Source organism: Podarcis gaigeae (assembly GCF_964106915.1).
Source record: "Podarcis gaigeae genome assembly, chromosome: 12".
In the NCBI taxonomy this organism is placed as follows: Eukaryota; Metazoa; Chordata; class Lepidosauria; order Squamata; family Lacertidae; genus Podarcis; species Podarcis gaigeae.
The window spans coordinates 25586182-25613185 of NC_139688.1; the positions used below are offsets into that span (position 1 = coordinate 25586182).

Sequence of the window (27004 nt, forward strand, 5' to 3'; positions counted from 1 at the left end):
TAGCTGTCAACTTTTCCCTTTTCTTGCGAGGAATCCTATTCAGAATAAGGGAATTTCCCTTTTAAAAAGGTAAACGTTGACAGCTATGGTGCCAATGGGAAGTTCCTCCCTCCCCCCGCCTCATTTGTTCTCTGATACATGACCTCCGAGTCCGTGGTGAAGGGGGGGGTCCCCCACACTCTCAATTGACGTCTCTCCTAGCTGTACCTTCCCTTCTAGTTCTCTTGTCTTTACTTCATAACTGAATAACTCCTTTCTAAGCTGTGCATTTTCTATGTCTGCCTCTCTCTCTGCTTCTGAAAACACTGGAGGTGGGGAGGTGATTATTCCCCCTCCTCTTCTGAGAGGAGTTGATCTGACTGACTGCATTCCCCAATCTTCAGATCTGGACCAATCCCTGGCACCAGCCCTACCTGGAGGTGCCGGGGATTAAATATGCTACCTTATGCATTCAATGCAGATAATCTTGGAGCAGGCACTGAATCTCAGCCTGCTCATAGTCTAGGTTTGGTTTGAGTTTGGGTTTAATTGTAGGTTGTTGTTTATAGGCTGCGAGAACAGCTGAAGCAATGTTTGAGGAACGTAACAGCCCTGGTAAAGGGGAAACCAACTCCTTAAAAATGAACTGCCTTGCTTATTCTTCCGAAAATGCTGTTGTATGATTATTTCATATGCTCAACACATCAGGGTCTACAGGAGGAAGAGACCCTCCAGCTTCTTAGTAGCAGGGATTTTTTGCAGGATTTAAAGTATTTGGAGAGTTGTAAGCTACGTGCCAACAATTCTCCACCTACCACGTTTCCATCCAAGTTAGAATATATCTTATTATGGAATCTATTCAGAGGAGATATTCAAGACAAGGGTGGGTTGGAAGGGAAAGAATGGAAAAAGAAAATTAAGTAAAGAACAGCTTTGATACAGAGCCATATCATGGCTGTGGTTGCAAAGTGAATGGACAGGAGCCAAGAACTGGCAATTGGCTTGTCACCACTTCATTGCAAATGCCTTATTCCTCTGATTTATAGAATTACGATATGCTTCCATTTGGGGGAGAGTATAATGAACATGACATAGCAACAATTGGCCAACTTCAGAGAGGTGGCAGGCATGAAAAGCGAGTGTCTAGAGTCAGTTCAGTAGAGGATGGGAGTTGAAAATCTGAACCTTAATCCAGACAAGGTAGAGGTACCATTAGCCAAGAACACTGGAGATCTGGGTGAGGAGGTTCAACCTATAATAGAACAATAGGAGGTGGTCAGTAATAGCACCAAAGAGAGGTTGACATTTGGAGTCAATGCCTAGTTTTGGTCAACTCAGCGGCCTGTCAACTTTAGACTGTTGGTACTTCATGATGGACTATTAATCCAGTGTTAATAACACATTTGTCACCTCTGTGCTTTTCTTCATGCTATTTCCTCTGGACCTCACTGTTTACAATTCCCACCCACCTTACTCCACACTGTGTGTGTGTGTGTGTGTGTGAGTGACTGCAACTCATAAAAACACCTCTTGCATTTGATAAGGTGGGCCGTAGTCCATGTATGTTTGTGCTGTGATGAAGTTGTTAGTCATTAAGGTGTCACAGGACAAAAGCAAATATCTCAGGCAACACCCTGCAAGGGGTGTCACCCTGTTCCACCACCCAGCTTTGCCACTGGTCTCCCCACCCTCTAGGGGCGGAGAGGGACTGGTGGTAAAGCTCTGTGAAACACCTCCCCTCTTGCTGAGTCAATGAGAGGGGAGGCATTCTGCCACCCAGGCATTCTGCTACCTGGCAGGGAGGGGAGATCTCCCCCAGCCCACCCAGCAGTGATGAAGTTTTGCACTGGCTTCTCCTGAAGGGAAGAGTCAATGCAAAGCCCTACTGCTAGGCAGGAGGATCTATTCCCCCCCCCCAGCCGGTGGGGTAGTCTCCTTATAGAGTTTGTGTCCCCATCGTGGGGGTGGCAGTGGGGGGTTTTGCCTTAGGTGCTGAAACTCTTCAGGCCACCCCTGATCGATAATATACTCAAATACAGTGCACACTGGGGTACACTATGTCCTTGTAGTTCTGTTGTCTGCTGTGGCCCTATGTCAACAAACTGGGGTCACAGAGGACGACTGAAAGTCTCCTTTGCCTGCAATCGAGAGACCTTGGGATTTTGTTTGATGGAAACCTTTTTTTTTTAAAAAAAAGGTTGTCCATGGTTATTTCATTACTTCCTAAGTACTCAGTCATATCCCCCAGGCACCACTGGGCATTATTCATTACCTATATGGAGAGCAGATGATGACTCCCTTTAGGAAGTGGAAATGCTTGCATAGAATTCAGAGTTGGAATATCAAGTCCAAAAACACTGCGGAGTGTCGGCTATATCCTAGTAATGATTTATAGGCAATTCTTTCCAGAGATCAAAGCTGCAGAGATTTGTTCTCCCTTTTGTATAAAAAAGGAAAGAAAGAAAGAAAGAAAGAAAGAAAGAAAGAAAGAAAGAAAGAAAGAAAGAAAGAAAGTCAAATCCCTAGTAAATGGAACAGTATAATTTAATCTTCCAGTTCATGAAGTTTTCTTCAGGTTTCATTTGACAAGGATTCAGAACACTTAGTTTAAGATTATTCTCTCTCCTTTCTTTTCTGCAAATATTCTGCATTGTGTGAAACACTTTGCTTTCAGCTAGCAAACACTATCTGTGGCATTTTCTGGGAAGAAATATGTTTGAGATGACTAAAGTGTTCTCTATTTTTAGGGTAGCCGTGCTGCCAGACTTCAGATAACATAGACGGCTCAAACGCTTGATTTTGATTGTTTTCTTTTGCAGAATCAAAAATGTTTATCAATCGCATTAATGATTTTGGCATTCCGAATGTTAAAAGCTATCCCTTCTCGGGAAACTTCCAATTGATTTTCCATGGAGCTGAACTGGACCGTGTAAAACAAGAATGCAATGGAAATAATTATGACAAAATGTTGCCGTGTGAAGTGCTCCAGTAACTATTCTGAGCCCCACCAGCACCATACATTTAAAGCAGTATTGTACCACTTTAAACAGTCATGGCTGCCCACAAAGCCTCTTGGCAGCTGTAGTCTGCTAAGGGTGCTGAGGGTTCTTAGAAGACCCCTTCTAATGTGCTTAGGCATTGGAGTATTAGATTGGAGGTGAGGGGAGGTAGAGACCATCACCTAGCCCTCCTATTTCAAGGTTATCCCGTTAAAGGAATCTGGGGTGTGTGATTCTGTCCAAAGCCCAGGTGGGGGCTAGGGCCATGGCACAACCTCTGTCAGTGACCCTGGAGGAGCTTGAATTGATTTGCATCAACGGGGCTCCCCCTACTGGTGGTTAACCCTTCTGAGACTTCCTGCAGGTGGGCAGGAGTCAGATATAGTCGGTTTGGTTCCTGTGCCTAAGCCAATACCACTCACATTCTGTAACCAATAAAGTTGTGGCCTTTTTTTAGCCCATTAACCAAAAATACTGGGGTCAAGTGTCTTTATTCCAACAAAGGGGATGTGTTCGGGGCCTTGCCACACAGTTGTAGCTTTGTGAGGGGAACAGTGTTATTCTGCTTTAGCTGTGTAATGCAGACGAGGATCCAGTCCATTGTGTCATCCTCCATAGGGTTACATTCTATTTCTCCTCCTAGGTTTTCCATCCCTGGTTTCCACTGACAGCCAATTGCAAATGTATAATTGGGAGCTCACTTTAAGCATCCCCATCCTTGAGCCACATCCTTTCCTGCCTTACACCTGATGTCACGTTTAACGTTGGGTATCAGGGAACATGGGCATAGTTTGGGAGAAACAGCCTCATGGGCCAAATTGGGACCTGTGCTGGGCTTATTTAGTCCCAGAGGATTCCCATCCTAGTTATAGAGGAAAGGCTTGGTCGAGGGCTTGTCCTGGGTGTTTCTGTCACTGAAGAACAGAGATCTGCTTTCCTTGCCAGAGGACCTCAGCCCACTCATATCAGGGTAAAGAGGAGGGTGGCTGAATTTAACGTCAATTAATGAAATTGACATTTTTTTCCTGTGAGTGTTGCCTATGTGTTAGTTTATTAATTTTCCAATGCACATAGTTTTAAGCTAGTGAAAATGTTTTGTCATTTTTGCCTGTATTTAAGTGGTTCCTTTTCACCATTGTTTTCCAGATTTGATTGTAGGTGCATTTGGAGCGGGCAAGGTAGTTGTTTACAGGTATGTACTACTTTATGCATACATAAAGATTCTGCCATTGTCACTCACAGGTAGGGATAGGGGAGAAAACTGATTCGGTTTACATTTAAATGTGAATCTGCCAAATACACTCTCTCTGAAACAACATGAGAACCAAAACAGAGCCATCCTTTGAAATTTGCACTGAACTTTGCGACTGAAGTTCTCCAAATAACATTCAGACATGCATTATATTCTAACATTCACTTCTATTTGGAGAAAGTGTTTTCCAAAATGTGCACATTATTCAAACATGTATGCAAAAATGTGTTTATTAGGAGGAACTTGCATTACAATGTTGGGAATTTCTTATGAGGATTCATTAAAAAATATTCACAATTTGCTGCAGAAAGAGGAAGAATTGAATTTAAGATGGGAAAAATGACAAAACTAAGAGGCCCAAAGTTGGTAGATCCTTCCATTTTTATGCTCCTTTTTGCATAAAATGCTGCATTTTAGCATTTAGCCCAATTAAAAAGAAAAATCAATTTTGAAAAAGTAATATAAATATTTTAGAATAATTATAGTATAATAATATAAAACTGAGCTGGGGAAATTGCCATTACAATCTGAATACAGTTTGTCTGAAGAAATTAATTGTAGGAGCAGTAGAAATAATGGTGGTAGTGCTGGCATTTTATTTTCTAAATGCATTTGGTTTACCCAGTTAATTTCTTATATACTGATCTGAGAGATGATCCACACGGTACTCCCTCTAAAGAAATTATAGACTCCTGGAGTATCCAATGTGGTGCTCTCTAGATGTTGTTGGACTAAAACTCCCATTAGCCCTGATCATTCATAATGTTTGCTAGGACTGATGGGAGTTGTAGTTCAAAAAGATCTAGGGGCACTACATTGTTTATCTCTGCTATATTCTGCTATATTTCCTCATACTCTATTTATACAGCTATTGAGGTCTGTGGATTTTGAAAGGAAGCCTATCCTGGCTTCTCACCTTTCCCCATTTAGTTTTTTCCTAGGGAGTTGAATTAAAGCTATGCATTTAATTACAAGCAAGTTACTTGGAGAGATTCTAAGTAATTATTTTTGTAGCCAGGACTGTTTCCAGCTGCTTTTTCTATTATGACTTCTTCTCCTTCTTGGCTTGTAGACCACTTGGCTTAAGATCTATCAGCTACTTTGTATCATAGAACAGTTTGAAAAAAAGTTCTCTTTCTCCTTCCCCAAAATCATATGAGTCACAAATGCAAAATGTGGCAGAACTGAAACAGAATATTTCTTTTTTTGCTGGAGAATGTTACATTGTTGAGAGACAACAACAGTCCTTTGTGGATGTTCTAAAACTTGGTATGATCAAGATGTGGAAGGGAAGCGTGGTTGCAATGATAGGCCCCACTCATGACCTCCATGCATTGATTGAACCAGGGGGTGGCAGTGTGGTCCCCTCCAGATGTTGTTGGGTTCCCGCCCTCATCATCCTTGACCACTGGCAGACCTGGCTGAGACTGATGGAAGTTGTTGAGGGCATCTAGTGGGCGTCAGACTTGAATTTAAGTGCTGGTCTTGTAGCCATGGGTGATGAAGATTTCATGCAGGTCGCTGAGCAGGCTGGCAGACATGGGTCCTCTGTGTCCAGCACAGAATGGAGGAAACAATCCTCTTCTTTGTACCCAGCACAGAAATACAGCTCTCCATCCCTCCTTTACCAAATTTGACTAGGTTAAGGCTTTATTTATTTATTTATTTATTTATTTATTTATTTATTTGCTTGCTTGCTTGCTTGTTGATGGGGTTTTTTTTTCAGGCTACTAACTTTTGTGGACTTATTTACAAGGCTGATGCATACTAATCCTGCATGCACAGGCTCTTATACACACATTCAGGACACTTCATTACATACAAGAAGCCCATGAATTCACAAGTGAAATGTCAATGGTTGACTCACATGCTGGGTTTTAGGATAAACATTGGGTGACATTCAACTAAGTTATACCCACAGTTGGCGCACTGAAATGCACTTAAGATCATTGATTTCAGTGAGCCTGTTCAGAGTATGATCAACACTAACGCCATCTCTTGTTTTGTGAATAAAGCTGTCATTAAAATGTAAATTCAAGGCAACTGTTAAAAGTCCTCTCTGCTATAACAGTGAAATCGGTGGTAGGTTCAAACAGGTCTTAACAGTGGTAATTCATTCTTTGTGGAATATATTTCCCAAAGAAGAAGCTTCCCTTTTCCTGATCCTCCAGCCCTTCGAAAGGTAATGTGAGACCATCCTGCTTGGGAAAATATTTAGAGAATTCCTGTGCACTTGTTCTGTGTGTAAGCAATTTTTAATGTACCTTTGATGTCTGCGCTGCTTATTTTACTGGATTTACAATTGTTTTATATTGCATCATGTTAGAGCTGTGTAAGACAACACTTTAAAGCTTTGGCTGGGAAGTGGTGTATATATTGCTCTAATAATATTAGCCTTGTCCGCACGCGTGGGTTTGCCTCTTTGTGCATAGATGCATTTAGCAAATCACTATTAACAGAATTAGGCTAGATCTTAATCAGATATACAAACACAGGGAACATGAATGAGTCATTAACCTCCAAAGCGTGGGCTTGCACACTGTCCCTGTGGAAAAATGTGTGTGCTCCTAATGTGGGCACTGTGCGTGCACCTCCCAGCAGGAGTTTGATTGTTTACGATATGCACTAATACAGGAAGTGTGACTCACGCTTTCTGTGGTCCCACGTGTAATTAACATCCACAGTAACTAAATATTCTTCTTCCTCTCTTCTATTGTCTCTTGTTCCTTTTCTACATGCTCAGCTTTTGCTTTTCTCCCCTGCAGAGCGAGGCCGGTGGTGACAGTCGATGCGCAGCTCTTGCTTACGCCGGTGATTGTAAATCCTGAAAATAAAACCTGCCAGCTTCCCGGCTCAGTGACTTTGGTGGCTTGGTAAGTTGGCAGTAACAACAGATGAGTCTTTCACACCAGAGTCTTACATCCACAGCAGTCTGTGCACGGAGCCCCTTTGTATGCGTATCTTTGAGAAGGCGCATCTCTGTGTGCTCACAGAGCTCCTCTGCTGAAATGGGTGAGGATGGCTTGCAGGTGAGCATCTGTGCACCAGAACTGTGCGCTGGCGGCCCAAGAAGTCAGGGCCGTGGCATTTCCCCTCCCATTTTAAGCTGCTTTCTATTGCTGCATAGTTAAACTACGGAATTCGCTTCCAACAGGAGGCAGTGACGGTCGCCAACTTGGCTGGCTTCAAAAGTGGATTAGACAAGTCCATGGAAGATGAGGCTAACAATGGCTACCAGCCATGGTGGCTGTGTTCCATCTCCACTGCTGGATGCATTAAGCTTCTGAATTCCAGTTCCTGGAAACTACAGCAGGAAAGAGAGCTGTTGCATTCAGGCTCTGCTTGCAGGCTTCCCATAGGCATCTGGTTGAACACCATGAGAACAGGATGCTAAACCAGATGGGCCATTGGTCTGATCCAGCAGGCTCTTCTTATGTTCTTATGACTGTCCTCTTAACCTTATGATCTTGAAACTCCATAGTTCCTGTGCAATAAATAAAACCCAATGGCAGCTGTTAAACAGATAAAACATTTTGGGGGAGCAAATCACACCTGTTCATGATACAGAATCTTGAATTGGATTATGAAATCACTGCATAGTTTACACCAGGGGTCCCCAAACTAAGGCCCATGGGCCGGATAAGGCCCGAGGGACTCGTTTATCCGGCCCGCAGTGACCCCCTGCTGCCCGCTCTTACCGGCGCTGCGCTGCGAGGCTGCCCACTTCTGGGTCAGAGGAGCACTGGAAACAGCTTGTGCGCATGTTTCTGGTGCACATCCGGGTCAGAGGAGGCCCGTGCACATGCACACAAGCTATTTCGGGTGCTCCTCCGACCCAGAAGTGCGCCGGAAATAGCATGTGCACATGCATATGGGCACGTGCTCCCCCGCTGGCCCGAGGCATGGTAAGTTTGCTGACCCCTGGTTTACACATTTGTCCAAGACACCATGACTCCATGTGTTCCTGCCAGACCTGCAGACGCTGGGTGACTTTTGTCACTGACAGTGAGATGTTGTGTGTGCTTGGACTGAAGCACAGGGTCAGAGGCTTTTAAGTGTAATACCGACCACATGGAATGGCATAACCAGGAAGTGCTCTTTCAGCTTCTTATATACGAAGAGTTGTAGCTTTCCTGAAAACCTATAGGCAGTCCAAAGTTAGTGGAAGTCTGCTCTGCAGGAATGTAAACACAAGCTTTGGTGTAAACTATGTGGATTGGATTCTCCAGGGTACTGACATTTGTGGGTCTGTCGGAACCATCAGAAGTAATGGACACCAGTGCTTGAAGTTTCAAGCAAACAACAAATATTGGACAGTTTTATTGTATCTGGGTCCATAGAAAGGCATAGATTATTTTTTTTTAAAGCTACCTGCCTCTTTTATCCCCAGAAGGCACTGAAGTCTACAAGTACAGTAGACCCCCTCCTTTTGGAGTCTTCTGAAATCTTGGCTAGGATCAATAAATGGATCCATCGTAACACTACATTTATGCCTGATCTATACATATATCAGAATGAGGAGTGCATGAAGCACTGGCGCAGTCACGAGGTTAAAAAATGGAATGTTCCACTTCAGACCATCATGAGGGAATAACATTTTTTAATTGCTCCGCTATTGGGGGAGGAAACAAAAATTGTCCGTGCAAAAAGAAAACTGGCGTAGAGGAAGTGATGTGGGCTAGAATTCTTTTCCCTGGTGTGCTATTGTTGTTGTTTTCAGTTGCAGAGAATTATTATGTGGGAGAGCATTCAAAATTTTATTGCTCGCCTACATTCTCACATGGCACAGTCCATTCTGCCATCTCAGGATTCTTATTCACCTGCATTTGTTCTGAAGGTCTGGAGGCACCAGAATAATATTCTGATTTCTGCTACCTCTGTAGAAACCTGACTCTATGGGAAAGGAACTGCTTAAACGTGTATGTTCTCATAGATATATATAATAGTATATGTTATATAGGTGCCACAACAGATAGATGGTTATGGTCCTGACCATTTTGTTATAAAATATGCTTCCCTAAAGGTTTTTACTCCGGCTATAAAACTTTTTAATCCTGTCTTCGAAATGATGGAAGAGCAGCTGTTAGTTTTCTATGCTGTAATTTTTCTCTGTAGTTGTTATAACCTCGTGTTGTACATATGCAAACAATTATTAGGGAAACTCCAACAGACAAATATTTCCTCTGCCCCATGGGATAGATTTCTGTATCTCTTAGCCAGCTGTGCAACTTGTGCAAAATGCCCGTTGATTGACATTTCAAAATAAAATGAATGAAAGGAGGTCATCTTAACCAGAAAAAGCTCAGGGAGTCTAAAGATTTGGATTACTGTACACTATCCCAGTATAAGGCAAATATTGTTTTAACCATGTGGGAAATTGTTATTAAAATGTGTATGCTTTGTTTTCCTACAGAGACAGAAAAACTCTGCAATATGTAGTTAAAACCAAGCATGCCTTAAAATGTGTTAATATGTGAAGTTATAAACAGAGGGAGGGGGAGAAGCTGGGTTCCCCCTCCCTTGTAAATTACAGCTGAGCAAAGGTGATTACACCTTAAGGATTTCTTACAAGTTGAACTTTTTTTTCTCTCAGTCCATTTTTGTACTCAGATGTCCCAAGTGCAAAAGATTTTGAGAGTACTGGCTCTGATTTGGATCCAAATAGACACTGATTTTTTTGGATGGCTTCGCATCCATTTTCAGGAGCATCCTGTCTGGACATCCTGTTCACAGGTAAAGGCTACATGTGAGCAGAAATGAACTTGCTAAGCTCCACCCCCATGTGACTATTCCCATCAGTCACCATGAGTTGGAGAGCAAAGCCTGAAGCAAGGAGCTTCTCCTATTCCCAAAAACTCCCTGTGTGATCTAGAACCCCACTTCTGTAAGGTTCTAAATCACAAAGGAACCTCCATGCAAAGATGAGCTCCCTGCTTCAGACTTCACCCTCTAATAGGGAGTCAGAGCTTAGCACATTCACCCCTGCTGCGCTTGTATGTAATCTTTACATGTGGGCAGTATACCCAAACAGGCCTCATGATAAGAGATGGGAGGATCAGTCAATTTCGGTTCTCTCGGTTTCTCATTTTTCCAATTTTAAATTCAGTTCCCCAGGTTTCTCCAGCAATGTGTACTTTTTATTTTAAAAAGGCAAATTTTTGTACAAATTCATCCTAATAAACAATTTTTTCGCTGCACTTTTGACTAAGGTACACATTTATGCAAGCAATCTCTCTAGTGCATTTTCACTAATATATTCATTTTAATATACACATATCCCCCTAACATACACATTTTTGAAAACATTGGTTGGAGAGCTGCATTGCAAAATTTGGACAACTGTGAAATTTGATGGGTGGCTGTGTTTTGCTTCTCATGTTGCTTCGGAAAATGCAAATCTGATTAATTCAATTCTAAACGTGAACTGACTTGGGTTTCTTCCCCATCCCTGCTTTATGATACGTGGAGAACCAATGTCTCTCTTGAGATCATTGTAGGCATTGAATTAGGACAAGGGCGAAGAACCTTTTTCACACCCAAGGAGTGCATTTTCAGCTGGGCAACCGTCTGGGGAGTCACATGACACTGGTGGGCAGGGCCAGGGACAAACATGGGTGGAGCAATGAATGCAGATGTCATCTGTGTGCAGTAGGCTAGTTTCTACACACACAACCCTCTCTGTCCTCCATCCAGACAACCAAGAGGCAAGAACACTCAAGGAGGGCTGTGGCTTGGGGAGTGTCCTAAGGACCAGATAGAGAAGCCTGGAAAGCTGCATTTGGCCCTCAGACCTGAGTTTTCCCAGTCCTGAATTAGAAACTCAAACCATAGTGGAATTGAATCATTTATTGATCTGAGCAATTATAAACATTTTTGCAATCTGAACATCCTGAAGGCATGAAGGCATATTGTAACAGTATGTAAGGAGGCAATCCTACCTACACACACTTATTAGGGAGTGAGGTCTAATGAATATAGTAGGGCTTAGCTTCAAGTAAACATTTGCAGCATTACACTTTAAGCAGAAATAGTTGGGGGCAGATCACAAATGAGAAAACATATTGTCTTGCAAATACATATTGCAAATGTTCCTGTCTTTATACAGATTCGTATGTGTGAAAATTCACTGGCAGGGTTGAAGGGAAATAAGAGTTGTTTTAGTCTGACCTCCTTGAGTAACCCCAGGCCAAGGGAAGGAAATTTCTAGTTTATAAGATCTGTCTCCATCTACAGTTGTCCATTGTACAGATCTTTTATCAGCCCCTTACTGTCAGGGTGAAGTGTTAGACCCTTTGCCATCAAAACAATGCAAACTTTGCATGGAAGAGGTTTTTTCCCATCCGTTAATTGTTCTAAAACTGGCATTTATGAATAGGTCTGGGTGTGCATGTGTTTTTGTGCAGAGCTATAAATTAATCTCCATGGTCATAAACCCTCCCGGTTCATTGCAGTCAGTTTGACTTCTCTGCCAGCTTCTTAAAGTACAGCATCTTAGTTTCAGCATTTTCCTTTCCATAGCGGAGGTATGGGAGAGTCAAGAACAGCAAGGGATGAATATGGTCAAAGGTAGTATCAAATACTTAGGGACTTGTCTAGGCTGGAGGATGGGGACTTAGTGAAGGACTTCACAGAAGAAGAGGGACTTGAAAGGAGTTCTAGATGGGACTTCCAAGCATAAGAGCAGCATGGGAAAATGGAGCAGGAGAGGTAGCCAAGAGTGGCAGAGTGGGAGGAACAATGGTTATTTGCAAGGAAAGAAATGCACAGTTTGTGGCTGCATTGAAGCATAATAATAAACTATGGTTCATCGTTATGTTCATGAGTCTCAGGCTCATGCATTCCCTCCTCCCATCTTGGAAACTCTATTTCTCTTTCCAGTTAACCACAGTTTCCTCTTATGTCCAAACCCTAAACTGGTGGCTTATTGAAACAACCCAGAATCCTCTTTTATTGGTGCTGAGGCTTGCAGGGAAAGTAATTATTATTATTATTATTATTATTATTATTATTATTAATAATAATAATAATAATAATAATAATAATAATAATAATAATACCCCGCCCATCTGGCTGGGCTTCCCCAGCCACTCTAGGCGGCTTCCAACAAAATATTAAAATACAGTGATCCATCAGACATTAAAAGCTTCCCTAAACAGGGCTGCCTTCTGATGTAGGTGTGGTCATGCCGAGTGACTTCTGAGCAGGCTGTGTCAGACAGACTCTGAGAAGTCTTAAATAAAGGGCAGGGAGGGCAGAACCATGGACAGCTCCCAATGGGTCCTTCTGGTTTGTGCCTTCCCTCATATTGCTGCCTGAGCAGAAAAGCTATAGTTGGCCACACATCCCTTTGGTTTTTAGAGCAGTGGTGCCTGGTTTTGTATCTGTTGACTTCTGCCTGGTCAGGAAGTTGGAGTACTCATCTTCTAAGTCCAAGAACAATGGTAGGGCAATATCTTCCGGGTGTAGAATACTTTATTCTCTGAGTCTTCCTCAGGGAATTGGTAACCCCTGGTGTCGGGTCCCATGAGAGGCAGCTTCATAAACCCAGATTTGAGGTTGTCTTGTTTTCCATCAGCCATAGTTAAGCCTAACAACAGTTTATCTGGGTTTGAACATAACCCAGAATTGCAGTTGGTTGAAAACGGAAGCAAAAGCTTCCAATCTCCTTATTGCTGTCCCAGGAGAGTGGGGCAGGAGTATGCAAGCCTGAGGTTTTCCTGTAGTCTTTCACATATATTTTTTGAAAAACACCATAGTTTATTGTTAGTAGCCAGAGTGGGTCAAGGATATGAAGTGTTCTAAAACTAAAGACAAAAACTTTGTTCTCAGTGCAGAAGGAATGGAGAGCCATTCTAGGAATTTGAAGAGGAGTGTTGCATGATCTGAGCAGTATGAGACGTAATTGATTTTGGCAGCTGAGTTCTAGATAGAGGTGAAAGGGTAAAGGTGCTTCATTAAAACAAAAACTTTCCCAGAGCAGCTTTCATAAGAACAAAAATAAGGCAGTCGCTTCCTGCCCACAGGCTTACAATTTAAAGGAGCCAACACAAAAGTAAAATGGATGAGGAGGGAAGAGGAAAACAAGCAAACTGTAAAACAGCTTGAGAGACAGAAATTGTGAATCTTGTGATTTCTTCAGCATTCTTGGTAGGGAATGTGTGGAGTCATGAAATCTGTTGAGGATCAGGGACTGGGCATATGAATAATGGAGATACAAAGGTTTCACTAATTCTACCTATACTGGTGAATCATTTTTCTATTTCAAAACCATTCAGTTTCCCTTACACATCCTGCATTGTTGATCAGTTTGCCTTATAGGAAAGTTTTTATTTGTGATCAGGTTTAGTCATTAGATCATATGCATGTCATGTCCATTATTTCCTACTCTGCACTGCTCCATAAATTAAGCAATGTTAGGTTATTCATCTCTTGGCAATTCCAAGGGAAATGGGTCAGAATTTGGGGGATCTTCAAGGCTCTGAAATAACCCTTCATAACAACCATTGGAGTTTATGGGAAAGCCCTGCTTAATGATATGTGGCAAACTGTTTGCCCTGGAGGAAGAAGTGGAATAAGGTCAAGCACGTTATATGAAACCCAGATGTGGTCCTTTTTTAGCAAGACTGTCAGAGGAAGCTGATACGGAATTCTAATAAGATTAGAGGTTGTTCCAGAGGTGATGTTGCTGGTTTTGAACTTCTAGTGTCCGTAGATATGTATTTAGTAACTTGGAACTGAAAATAAAAATGACTAATGCAAGAACAGTAGGTCTTACCCAAGAAGCTGTCTTCTACTTAATCTGCAGTTTTTGTAAAATGATAAAATTAAAAAAAGAAAAAAGGAATCACTAAAGAAGATTTTTCAGGTTTTGTATAGAGAACGTTCCCGTGCTATCCTGTTTAATTTTCACAAAGGGTTTTGTTTTTCAAGTTTCACCTCTGAACACATAGATTGACCTGTCATCAGGAGCAAGTCACAAATGATGGATTTCCAGCAACACTGATTAACAGGAAATTGTACTTTTCTAGCAGGATAGAGTTGGTTATAATGATTTAACATCCATCTGTGGTTGTTTGTGAAAGCCTTTTTAGCATAGCCTGATTAAAAATTTATCTTTTCATAATGCAAAGGATTGTCTTGCAGCTCAACGGCTTCTCAATTTATGATTTGGGATGTTCTATCTAAAAAAGAATTGCTTGGTTTGAAAGTCTGACTTGGTATGTCAGAAGAAATGTGTTATATCAAATATTTAGTTTAAATTATGTTCCTGGTGTGATTGGACTTAGAAGATAGGCCCATATTTATCTTAGCTGGTTCATGCCAGCTTTATAGACTGAAGATCAGTTCATTTAAGCACATGTAAACAGGCTTAAAGCTCACTGGGTGACCTTTGACCAGTCTCTGTCTTTCAGCCCAACCTCCCTAACAGGGTTATTAAGAGAATAAACTGTAATGAGAACTACTTATGCCACTTTGAACTCCATGTGATAAATAAATGTAATAAATAAAATAATCTAAGGCCTGCACGTGCAAGACTTCCATTGTCTTCTGTAAGTGAGGTAAAAGAGAAGGAGTTTAATGCTCTTTCCTCATAGGAAATGCATGAGAGGGCAAACTTCCACTTTCTTCAATAGCGTTTATGTCCAAGAGGGCTTGCTTGAAGTCTTGAGGCCTCTATTTTTCCAAGGCTTCCATTTAAACTCATTTGGTTTCGTGAGCATGATCATTCAGTAAAGGTTCAAAAAACCCAAGTTATTTTTATAGAATTAGAGTTCCCTCCTGAGGTCCTTGTGGAGATGGAATAGTTATTAATTCAAGATGGTGGCTGTGTCATGGATCTTGAGCAGGTTACTTTCTTATGGCAGTTTTGAAAAGAGAGAAACAAAACCCAAAAGTCATAATATATAGATACAGCTATATTCCTATGCAAAGTTTCAACAAGTACATTATGGACAGCTTTAAAAGAGAGATTCCATGAAATTCATGGAGGATTGGGCTACCAATGGCTACTAGCCCTGATAACTGTGCTCCACATCCACTGTCAGAGGCAGTATGCTTCTGAACATTTGCTGGAAACTGCAGGGAGAGAGGGCGCTCTTGAGCTCAGGTCCTGCTTTGGGGCCTGCCATGGTATCTCTCCTTACGTTCTAATGTTATTCTTCCCATTTCCTTTGTAGTTTTACTGTAACCGTCTGTGTGGCTTTTGAAGGTCCAGGCATTTCAGAAAAAATAGGTAAGACTTTTTAACATCTGTAAGATTGTGGTTTAAGATTAACTGACTTTCTGTTGCCATATTTAAACTTGCCTTCGATACCTGCCCTGTTAAACTCCATTAGGGCTCTGTTAGGGCCAAACTAGACACAACCTCAATTGTTGGTCAAAGAATCATAGAATTGCAGAGTTGGGAGGGACCATGAGGGTCCCTCAAATGTGGGAATCTTGAACCCACGGCCCTGAGTCTCATGCTCTGACAACTGAGCTATGTGGGAGTTCTATGTAAATAGCAGTCATGGGAAAGCCTGAGCACCATCTGGGTGGGAAGGGGGGAATTTCACTCTGCCTCTCCTTGCCACAGTCCTGACAAACATTGACTCTCCAAAGGTGCTGTTTTCATTACAGGGAAGTCCCAGAGCCCACACTGGGATTATTAACTTCATGCTCAGTTGGGTTCTAGAAGTCATTGGGAATGCCCATGTAGGCATTTGGCCTACTTGTACTAATCACAGTCCTTGAACCTGAAAGAAACCAGATAGATTGGGTTTTACACAGTGTTATTTTTCTTTAAAAAAAGAGGTGCCGGAACTCACCATGAACACCTCCCTTGTTCTCTTACAATGGCAATGGCACCCACCATTGAGGTGATAGAATTGAGTTCCTGTGAGTTCCCCCTGAAGAAAAGCCCTGGTTTTACAAATATAGGCACCATCTGCATTATACAATTGAAGCAGTATCATACCACTTTAAGCAGTCATGGCTTTCCCCAAAGAACTCAGGGGAACTCTGTTTCCCTCTCAGAACTACAGTTCCCAGAGTTCCTTGGGAAAGGGCATTGCCTGGGCCCTGGCATTTACCTCATCATGCTGAGTGCTATTACCGTACTTGATTAAAACGTTTTCCTTGAAAGATTATTGCTTGCATTTTTGTACAATATTTTGAAATGGTCAATTTGTGCTGTAATGACACAAGAAGTATCTGGACCATTTCCTTTTGGGAAACAGTCCTTGGTCAACTGAAAAAATGGTGAACTTCCGTCAGAAATACGGGGGTTGATAAAACAAAAATAATAAGCTTTCTGTAAAAGCAGATCAGATTTTGAAGTGGAACATCCAATTGACTGCTTTTATGATGTTTGGTTTGCTTACGTTCTCTTTAGCTCTGAGAGCTGAACTCCAGCTAGATGTGTTAAAAGTGAAAGGAGCTGTTAAGCGTGCCCTCTTCCTTGGTTACCATCAGTCCCAGCATGTCTTCCTCTTCACAATAGACAGGCAGAAGCGGCTCACTTGCAAGGACTTCGTGGTTTATCTCAGAGTAAGTTTTGCTCTTTGCTGTGTCCAGAAAATTATTGCTTTGGGGGCAATTCTTTCAGAATATAGTCACTATCTGGATGATTAAACTAGGACTGTCAACAGAACTAATATAAGTACACCCCCCATATTGTATGGGCAGATGTTTTTACAGATGTGGAAAGAGCTGTACTACCATATCAGAGACAACTCTTATACTGTGAGCTTTGTAATTTCTGTAGGTTAGTTCGTAAAAAAATATATAAATGCTTTTATCTCACTGGTCTTTCTGATCTGGGGAAACAATTTGTTATCACTGGTTTTCTGGGAGCAGCTTTTCAGAAAGACTCAAAAAGAGACGCTATTGATTATGAACAAGTTGGAGTTATTTTGACAATTCAAATGATTAAGCAATCTGCTCAAGTGGGTTTGGGTGGCGCCTTTGGGTTGCATACAAGGGAATGTTATAGGTAATGGTGGAGAATTTTTCAAAACCGATGCATGTGACTCCTTTCCTATGGAACACATCAACACTATTCCTTCCATAGGTCACATGTGTGCTGCTTCCATTGCAGCAAAGAGCTTGCGGGAACTCAGCTCTTTAGAAGTACAACATCATGGCAGACTACTGTTTTGAAATAGTTCTGGCTCTGCACAGATTAGCAACCTGCTTCTCAGGTGTGGATGTTGCAGAAGCAGTGTGTTTTGGAAACTTTGCTATAAGTGAAAACTTGCTCTTTTTCCTTTTTGGAGACTTTAGCTGCATTTGTCTGTAAACTTACCTAGTTGAACTAAATCCAGTGGTCCTCACTTCTTAGTAGACAGTCATAGGATCAGGATATTAATTGCTTCATTGCTGAAACAAAGACTACACACACACACACACACACACACAGAGAGAGAGAGAGAGAGAGAGAGAGAACATTAATGAAGTGCAATGTAAGTGAAGAGTTTCTATGTGATTTCTCTCCCGCAGGATGAAACTGAATACCGAGATAAGTTGTCTCCAATCAGCATTAGTTTGAACTACAGCTTGGATGAATCCACCTTTTCAGATGGTTCAGCTGTGGACCCAATATTGAACTATTACCAAGAAAACTACATCGGGGAGCAGGTAGGGTCTTGCATGTGTATTTCTTATGCCTCCAAACAGCTAACGAAAGCTACCATGCTGTGTGGCATCTTTTATAAGCAGCTTTGTTCAGGGTTTCAGCATTCTTTCAGTGTGCGCAACAAGAGCTTAATTTGTTCATTATGGTGAGCTAATTGAACCAGACCTATCTGAAATTTCTCAAACCTCTTTCAGCCTGTGTTTTTTCCTGAATGTTCTCATTCTCTTAGCCCTAGCTAACTGCAACAGCCTGTAAATCATATTCCTTGCAGCAATGAAAGAAAGATGTGCTCACTCTTTTAATATGCAGTACGTTAACATGCCTTTACATATATAGCCAGTCACCACTGGCTCTTTGTATTGGAATCAGGGGTTTGGAAGCATCCAGCCTTTGCAGGGACTTATTTTTAATGGCTATCAAACAAGCATGAAGGAAGGGAAAGGAAATGGCTGGGATTCCTTTCAAGCAGAGCCCCTAACATGAGTGATGCATGTTTTGAACAATGCAGGCTTACATTCTTGTGGATTGTGGAGAAGACAACGTGTGCATTCCTGACTTGAAACTTTCCGCTGTGCCGTAAGTTTGAGCAAATAAACTTGTGTTTTGCACTTAATGGAATAAAGGTGTTCATTAAAAAAAAACTGCTTGTGGGCAGGGGGTGGGGACGAGAAACCCACCAAGATTGCCCCATCCGATAGGAAGCAGATATTTCAACTATTGAATGCTGATATGAGCTTTTAAGGGTTTTTTTTACAGCCACTAAATGTGTAGCTTCAAAGGTTTGTCACATCTAAACACAAAACAAAACAAAGCCACTTCTTTAACAGCTCTGCTTGCTCAGATTTTGCTTATTTCAGCAAAAAATGTTTTAGATATTCTTCCTGAGCAAAGCCATGGGTAATTGGTTTTGCTCAAGGCTGCAGCCTTCTCTTCTGGCAACAGTGCTGAAAGGGTACTGTTACAGAGAAGCATGTCTGGATTGAGGATGGGAGTGGAAAAAAACCCTGCATCCTCAGGGCATTCCTTGAAAGCAATTCTAGTTTCACATTGTGCATCCTTTTTTCCCAAAGTACACCTCTGCAGTGCAGTAAAGGCCAGCATATTGGACGGCTTTAAAAGAGGATTAGACAAATTCATGGAGGAGAGGGCTATCAGTGACTACTAGCCATGATGGCCATGCTCTACCTCCAGGGGACGTGGGTGGTGCTGTGGTCTAAACCACTGAGCCTCTTGGGCTTGCTGATCAGAAGGTCGGTGGTTCAAATCCCTGCGACAGAGTGAGCTTCCGTTGCTCTGTCCCAGCTACTGCCAACCTAGCAGTTCAAAAGCACACCAGTGCAAGTAGATAAATAGGTACTGCTGCAGCAGGAAGGTAAACAGCATTTCCGTGCGCTCTGGTTTCCGTCTGTTGTGCCAGAAGCAGTTTAGTCATGCTGGCCACATGACCCGGAAAGCTGTCTGGGGACAAACGCTGGCTCCCTTGGCCTGAAAGCGAGATGAGTGCCACAACCCCATAGTCGCCTTTGGCTGGACTTAACCATCCAGGGGTCCTTTACCTTTACCTTGGCTCTACCTCCACAGTTGGACATCGTAATGCTTTCGATTACCAGCTGCTGGAAACCACAGGAGGGGAGAGTGCTGTTGTGTTCATGTCCTGCTCCCTGGTTTCCCATAGGCATCTGGTTGGCCACTATGAGAAGAGGTTGCTGGACTAGATGGGTCACAGGCCTGACCCAGCAGGCTTTGCTTATGTCGTGATGTCCACCCTAATTGAAAGTCACAAGTGAAAGGAAATGTGCAGCTTGGCAATAATGACACAGGGATGACTCCTCACATCTGCTGAAGTTTGCTGAGAAATTGGCACTGTTGTGTATTTTGAAAACCTGTTATGAAAATGAGCTTTATTTCTTACAGGGATAGAGATCAGATCATAATTGGGGAGGAAAACTGTGTCACGCTTATGATCAACTCAAGAAATGAAGGCGAAGGTGCCTATGAGGCTGAGCTCCATATTAAGATACCCCCAGAGGCAGATTACACCGGTGTCGAGCGTAACAGCAAGGTAACCTGTATTGTCTTGCCATCTTCTTTTTCCCTAACAAGAGGCTGCATAGCAGAAACCTATACAGGCACTTTGCGGGAGGAAAGCAATGGCAGTCATAGATATTTGACATCAATTATATTTATTTGAACCAAGTGGGATAGCAGGCCCTGAAAAATAATATTTTTAAATTAATTATTCACACAAAGATGTATAGTAGCCTCCCCCAATATGGTGCCCTCTATCACCCTGACCATTGGCCATGCTGGCAGGGGCTGATGGGAGTTGTAGTCCCACATCACCTGGAGGACACCAGGCAAGGGAAGGCTGGTTATTGTAATGTTGTTCAGCAGTGGAGCTTGAACTGAGCTGGCCGTAGTTTGTTTTAGTTGAAAAGTTTAGAGGCACTTTTGGAGGAGCCGAGATGAAATTCTATCCCCTAAATACACAGGCAATTCATGTGCTCACTACAGGGCAGCATATATCAATTCATCTGACTACAAAGCCTGCAAGTTGATACAGCATGAACTTTATTTTGGATAGTTCAAAGCATGACACGCCCCCCCCCCAAGAAACCAAGGTGTGCCAAGTTAATTTCCTTTCGAGAATCAAATATTTTTCTTGTGTTGAAAATAACTTCCTGCTCCTCTTCTTTAGCCTGTTCTACTGATGCAAAACTCACTGAAGGGGGTAAGAAAGGTCTGTCTGTAACAGTTGACAAGAAAGGAACTGTGCTATTCTTAGAGGCTATATTTTTAAATTAAACAAAGCTTTGTCTTGTATTTGTAGACTCATCTCTAAAAATAATATTTAAAAACCTGACCCTTTTGCTACCAGATGTGTTTTGGTGTTCTGTCCATGAAGCTTTATTATTGTATTATGAGGGTGTAAGTTGTTGAGGCAGGTATGTTAGAAACAGGATTGGAAATGTGTTTAAGATGTCAGTCAATCAATCAATCAATCTCCTTTATTGGCATAGAAAAAGCACATCGTATACATGGATCATAACACAACACAGTTAATGAAACATAGTAGGAGTTACTTTAGGATAAAACTGTCCAGACAACGTGAAGTACAGAAATGGCTCTTAGGACCGATGGTGACATAATTTTATGGCGCCACTCAAAAAGTGTTTAAGATGTTTTAGAGATGTTTCTAGTGTTTTATCACTTGTTGTTTGTCACCCAGGGCATCTTTAAGTGGAAGGGCAGGTTATAAATTTAACAAATATTTAAATAGTAACAACAACAACAACAACAACAACAACAACAACAACAACTGTTGCGGCTAGACAAATGTGTGTCAAAGCAGAAACTCAGTGCAGCAGAGGATTTTCATTTGTTTGTGTGGGGGTTTTTTTGCTCATTTGAGGAATAAACGTTTAACTGCTAGCTGGCGGGGGGGGGAGCAGAAATCAGCTTAATTAGAGCTGCCGCCACCACCCCGGGAGGGGAGGGGAGAAAAAGAAATACCAGATTCCATGTCTTAAATACACTCACACCAGGAGCAGGTGTCCTTGATGCTAGTGGCACTTAATTCCATGTAACTTTCTGTGCCAGAGCTGGGTGTTAGAATGTCAACAGCTAACACTCAGGCCATTAATATCCGGGCCTTTGGAGAAATCATTTGTGGCCAGTGATTAATCATCATCACACAGGCAGCTCTGCCAGTTTTAAAGCCTACACAGCTTCATTCATCCGGGAGTTCTGCTAGGTTGCCCATTTTCGTCCACATTCCTCTCGTTTCCACTTGAAACCAGATCCAGGTTGCACTGGTGCTGATGTTAATTGGTCAGGTTTTGCTACTGTTCAGAGCGGTAAAAATAAGCCATGTGTTCCTACAAAAGGGGAAATAAAGTCATTCCTAGTGTGTAGTAAAAGGCTAGTGTGGCTAAATATTTGGAGGTGTTAATGGATTAGCAAATGTGACATGGGGAACTGCCAATAGAACATGTGTCAGTTGTTCTCCTTTGCAAATACCCAGGTCTTTATTCTCCGATACAAGAATAATTTCTACAGTACAATTTCCGCAATCTTGCTGTCCTTTGAGCTAAGTGGGTTTAAAATATGGGGAGGAACTGAGCTTTATCCATTAGGTCAGTGGTGTGATGCTTCTTGGGTGTGCCTTGTTTTCATTAATAAAGATAAGGAACAAAGGGCAAGCAGAAAAATACTGTGAAGAAAACACACAAAAGACTAACTAATGCATGCCACCAAGTCTTACAGAGACTTCATATTCATGGATGAGGCATAAGGGTCACCTAGTCAGTTCTGTGTAAGGGGTCCTTGGATGGTCAATGAGGGTGATGAATAGGGTTGACATGGGCAATTTCTGGTCCTCCAGATATTACTGGACTGCAGGTCCCATCATCCCTGACAACTGGCCATGCTGGCTGAGGCTGGTGGGCATTGGAGTCCAACAACTTCAGAAAGAACACGGGTGGAAAGGGCCTTGTGTGCTGTGGCACCAGTGTTCTTTGAAACTCACTCCCTCTTGAAGGACTTTGGAGAAGCTGCCATGGGCACCACACACAGACCACAACCAAGTACACCATTCTACCTGTTCCATTGGCTACCAACAGACCGCTTCTTTCAAGTCTAATTTCAGTGGTGGGTGAGATCCTGTGGGTGCCAGGAATGGCCTCTCCAGGCACATGTGTGCTCCCAGGAGCCACATTGGTCACCGCTGCCAGGAACTAGTTTCCTACATAAAGTTAAATTAGCTGGCTGTTATGTAAAGCACAGGATTCCTCACATTTCTGAACCACTGTATGTAAAAGTACAATCACTGGGGCATGCACAGCGCCTCATGTTTTTCAGAAGTTCTGCCGTATACATTCCTCATATGATTTTATTTCTCTAGCTAACTATGCCAACGAATTAAGGCAAAGAAAGACAAATAAGTCTGTTTTTTCTTTTGTTCAAGCCCCTATTATGCAACTTCTCCTGTCTTGCAGCTCCCTGTTCTTTCTCCCTCTGTTCCCTTGTGTTTATACAGATGACCTGGCTAGAGAAAGGAGGCCAGAGATAATAATACACAGAAAGATCAGAAGTGTCTTTAGTCTAAAAAAAGAAAAGAAAAGAAGAGCCCCATCAAAGCAACAAAAAATAGCCTGTGTTATGGGGTGGATAGAACGCAGGGCTGAAAGTCAGAACACAGGGTTAGCAGGACCCTAGCTTCACAATCCTTGGATCATTCACAGTACTTAAATTATTGCGTTTTTACAGCTAGATGTGCCCTCAACACTTTTGGAACATCCATCAGCAGCAGATTTCTCTGGGTGATTGAGAAAAACACAATTCTTTAGTAGAGTGATAATTACTTCTGTTCTCTTGGGCAGAAATAAGTTGAGTCCTTTCAGAAAGCGAAGACAGATGTGACAATTTAAGAGCAGCCAAAGAGGTTCATTGGTGCTTCCCTTCCAGTTAGAAAATTAAAACAGTTGTGTGTATCTTCAGAGCGCTTCAATTTGAATGGGGATAACCTGTTGGCTATAGGTAGCCTATTGGTTAGTGCCTGTGATGTCACCACATGCCAGGGGTTGGGAACCTTTTTTCAGCCCAAGGGTTGCATTCTGTTGGAGGATGCCTTCCATGGGTTGCATGCCTGTGGGCTGAAGCCAAGCATGGGCATCACCAGAGGCAGAAGTGGGCAGTGCAATATACCATACTTTTCCAAGTATAAGACGAGGATTTTTTAAATTAATGTTTAAAAATGGGGGTTGTCTTATACATAGATAGTGCATAGGGGGACGGGTGATTGGTTGCAGCCATGAGCTGCAGCTTGTCAGCAGTGATTTGGTGGGTGATTGGTGGCTGTGGGAAGGGCTGCTTTGGATTGGCTGCTGCTGCGGTAATTGGGTGGTTGATTCGTTGATGCGGCAATGGCTGCTGTGGATTGGCTGCTGCTGCGACAATTGGACGTGATGAGCGGGCAGACGCTTGTTTGCTTTTACAACGCGAGTGATTGTCAGTGTTTATCTGACGGCTTAGTGATTTTCTGCGTTCCCTCCCAAATAAAGCTCAACAACGTCGGCCACCTCCCCCTATTTTCTTAAATTTGAGCCCCCCAAAATAGGGGGCATCTTATGCACAAACTTATTATTATTATTATTATTATTATTATTATTATTATTATTATTATTACCCCGCCCATCTGGCTGGGCTTCCTCAGCCACTCTGGGCAGCTTCCAGTTTAGGGAAGCTTTCCATTAAAAGCTTCCCTAAACAGGGCTGCCTTCAGAAAATACGGTATGTGGCTGTTGCCTTTTGCACAGAAGGCGACACTATAGCCATGCCAAAGCCAGAGGTTTCTACATACCAGATGCATACAGAAATCTCTGTTCCCCATCCAGGCAAGCAGAAAGCATTCCCACATTTCAGGGGCGCATTACAGCAAGGTCCAATGCACAGAACAGGGCCAGGGATTAGGGGGATGGCCTGGGCTGAGGTTCCTTAACACCTGTTACATACCTTTCCTCCTCCAAATCCAGGAACTGTTTGACAACTGCTCTTTAAATGTTTGTGAGTGCCTTTTGTAAGGTGATGTACGCATCAGGAGTGAGCGACATTTTTGCTACTGAGGGCTGCGTACCCTCAAAGGAGAACTGTCTGGGGGCAGAGCCATGGTAGGCAGGGCTGGTCCCCTACAAATGCTTCCTCTCTTTAGATCATCACTACAGCACACTCTTTGACTCTCACACCTGCCGTGATCCATCCATCCATTTGCACACACATCAATTGCGCACCTATACAAACCCACAAAAGGGACATTTTTGGATGCCTTTTCGACACACAGATTCAAGTTGAATTCACACTTTCGAAGCAACCAACTCTCCCTGTCTGTGTGTAGACAAGTGAGGCTGTGGGACCAGAATCTGTGAAAGTCCATCTTAAATGAAAGGCACCATTCACTATCTTCCCTTCTTGAGGGCTACTAGGGACCTGAGAAGCTGCCAAGTCAGATGTTTGGTCTTATCTAACTCAGTACTGTTGATGCTGACTATCAGCAACTCTCCAGGGTTTGAGGCAGGCATCTTTCTGATCCCTGTCTGGAATTGCATACCTTCCAAGTGCCCCGTTCAAAATGGGACATCCCGTTCTTTCACGCGAGATTTCGGCAGCCATTTTGGGTGTTGTAATCTTGCGTGCTCTCACACTGCACTCTCATCCCTGAAAAAGCGCTTTTGGGGGAGGGGCGAGAGTGATGCACAGATAACATGACTCACCTGAGAGCGTGTCCTGGAAGACACATGTCCCAATTTGAAAAAGTTGAACAGTATGGAATTGTCAGGGGTTGAACCTGTGACCTTCTGAGTGCAAAGCAGTTTCTCTACCACTGAGCTATGTGCCTTATGAAATATTAAAACCCCAATATGGGGACCACTAACTGTTTCACATGATACACATAACATTTGAAAGATTCCTATTCCCTGCACTGGCCCAGAGACATGCAGACTCTGCAATCTAGCATTGTGTATCCACATCTGGGGATGGTGGCTGTGTTGATTTGCAAGTGTGGCATGTATAGACAACAGCACCCAGCAGGGGTAAGAAACTTTTATTTAATTGTTATGCCCACTGCATGGAGAAAATGCTCTGACAGTCTCGCCAAGGGGGAACCTTCCATTTCAATCAGAAGCACAAACGTCACCACTGAGATTAATATGGAGGTGAAAAAGGTACTTATCCTACTGCCTTTGGAAAAGGTAAATTATTCTCACTCACTTCCATGAAGCTCTTGGGTACTGCAAAAAATTTCTTTTGTCCTAAAGCTCAACTCCGTTCCAATAGCTGTATACAGGCAATTCAACTTTGCTAGCAACTTGGCTTCACTCCGTAGATATTTTCTCTTCGTATCTGTAGTGAAAGAGCAGATAATGCAAGAAATAAATATGTAAATCTTATTTTTTCCTTCCAAAAAAGAAAAGACAGATATATTATTCTCTTCAAAGTGTCAAGCCTTCCTTAAGCATGAATGAAAGATTGGGCCTCTGTGCAGGTGTTTGAGATCAGGAGTAATCTTGCCATCTAAAAGCCATTCATTTTGCCAACAGGATACATTCTGGATTGACCTTTGACCTCCCTGTTGGTGTTCTTTTGTTACAGGCCTTGCGCGTGCTGAGCTGCGATTACAAGATGGAAAATGAAACTAGAATGGTGATTTGTGACCTTGGGAACCCCATGGCAGCTGGAACAAATGTAAGACAACACCAGAAACATTTGCTGATTTTTATCAAATTGAATGGTTTGGGGGAGTTAATGGAAAACTGCCTCAATTAGGGGAATTTGTGTCAATAAGAGGCAGCTTTAAAAATAGATATATTTGGCCAGGAAATGGTTCGTATAATAGAAGACAGCATTACATTATATTTTTAAAAAGATAATAGACTGATTGGTTAACTTATTTATGAACCAGGCCACAATCCATTTGAAGTAATCAGCTCATATTCTGGCAAATTAATTGGACCTGAGTACTTAAGTGCACACTAGTCTGATTGCTTTCACTGAGATTTAGACTCCAGTCCTATCCATTTGCCTGATAATAAACCCATTGAACTCTAAGCCTCGCTTAATACATTGCAAAATCCTTGACAATGCAATCCTTTACATGTCTATTCAGAAGACATGTGAAAAATGGCACTGTCAAGGATTATTCCAACATACCCTGGTTTACATCACTTCTGAACAATTACTGAATGTAGGTACATACATCTGATGCGGAAAGGAATGTCCCCACTAAGGACAATTCACTTGAGAATTTCCACGGTCTGATTATATTATTTGTTTTGTGATGGGTGGAAACACTAAAATACGTTACTCTTGATTGTTATCATGGTTTTGTTTACATCATAGTCATTTGAATCACAACTAACATTAGAAGTGCATTTATTTGCAAACAAAAATATGAGTGGAAAAAGCAGCAATTGCTGGTACCCCCTTGGTATTTTCTGTGATGGGATGGACTTTAAGATCATTATACAGTGGTACCTCGGGTTGCATACGCTTCAGGTTACATACGCTTCAGGTTACATACGCTTCAGGTTACAGACTCTGCTAACCCAGAAATATTACCTCGGGTTAAGAACTTTGCTTCAGGATGAGAACAGAAATTGTGTG

The 27004-nt window shown here is 42.3% G+C and overlaps 1 protein-coding gene across 3 annotated transcripts in view; it reads left to right on the forward strand.

The window, feature by feature from the left end:
- ITGA8 (integrin subunit alpha 8) overlaps nt 1–27004 on the forward strand; it is a 116384-nt gene that overhangs the window by 47653 nt on the left and 41727 nt on the right. For all 3 annotated transcript variants that reach the window (XM_083704684.1, XM_083704685.1, XM_083704686.1), the window contains exons 14-21: nt 4125–4170; nt 6996–7103; nt 15408–15463; nt 16604–16758; nt 17710–17847; nt 18354–18421; nt 19760–19907; nt 25994–26086. In XM_083704684.1, the coding sequence (XP_083560810.1) occupies nt 4125–4170; nt 6996–7103; nt 15408–15463; nt 16604–16758; nt 17710–17847; nt 18354–18421; nt 19760–19907; nt 25994–26086 (812 nt within the window). The remainder of the gene's footprint in view (nt 1–4124; nt 4171–6995; nt 7104–15407; nt 15464–16603; nt 16759–17709; nt 17848–18353; nt 18422–19759; nt 19908–25993; nt 26087–27004) is intronic.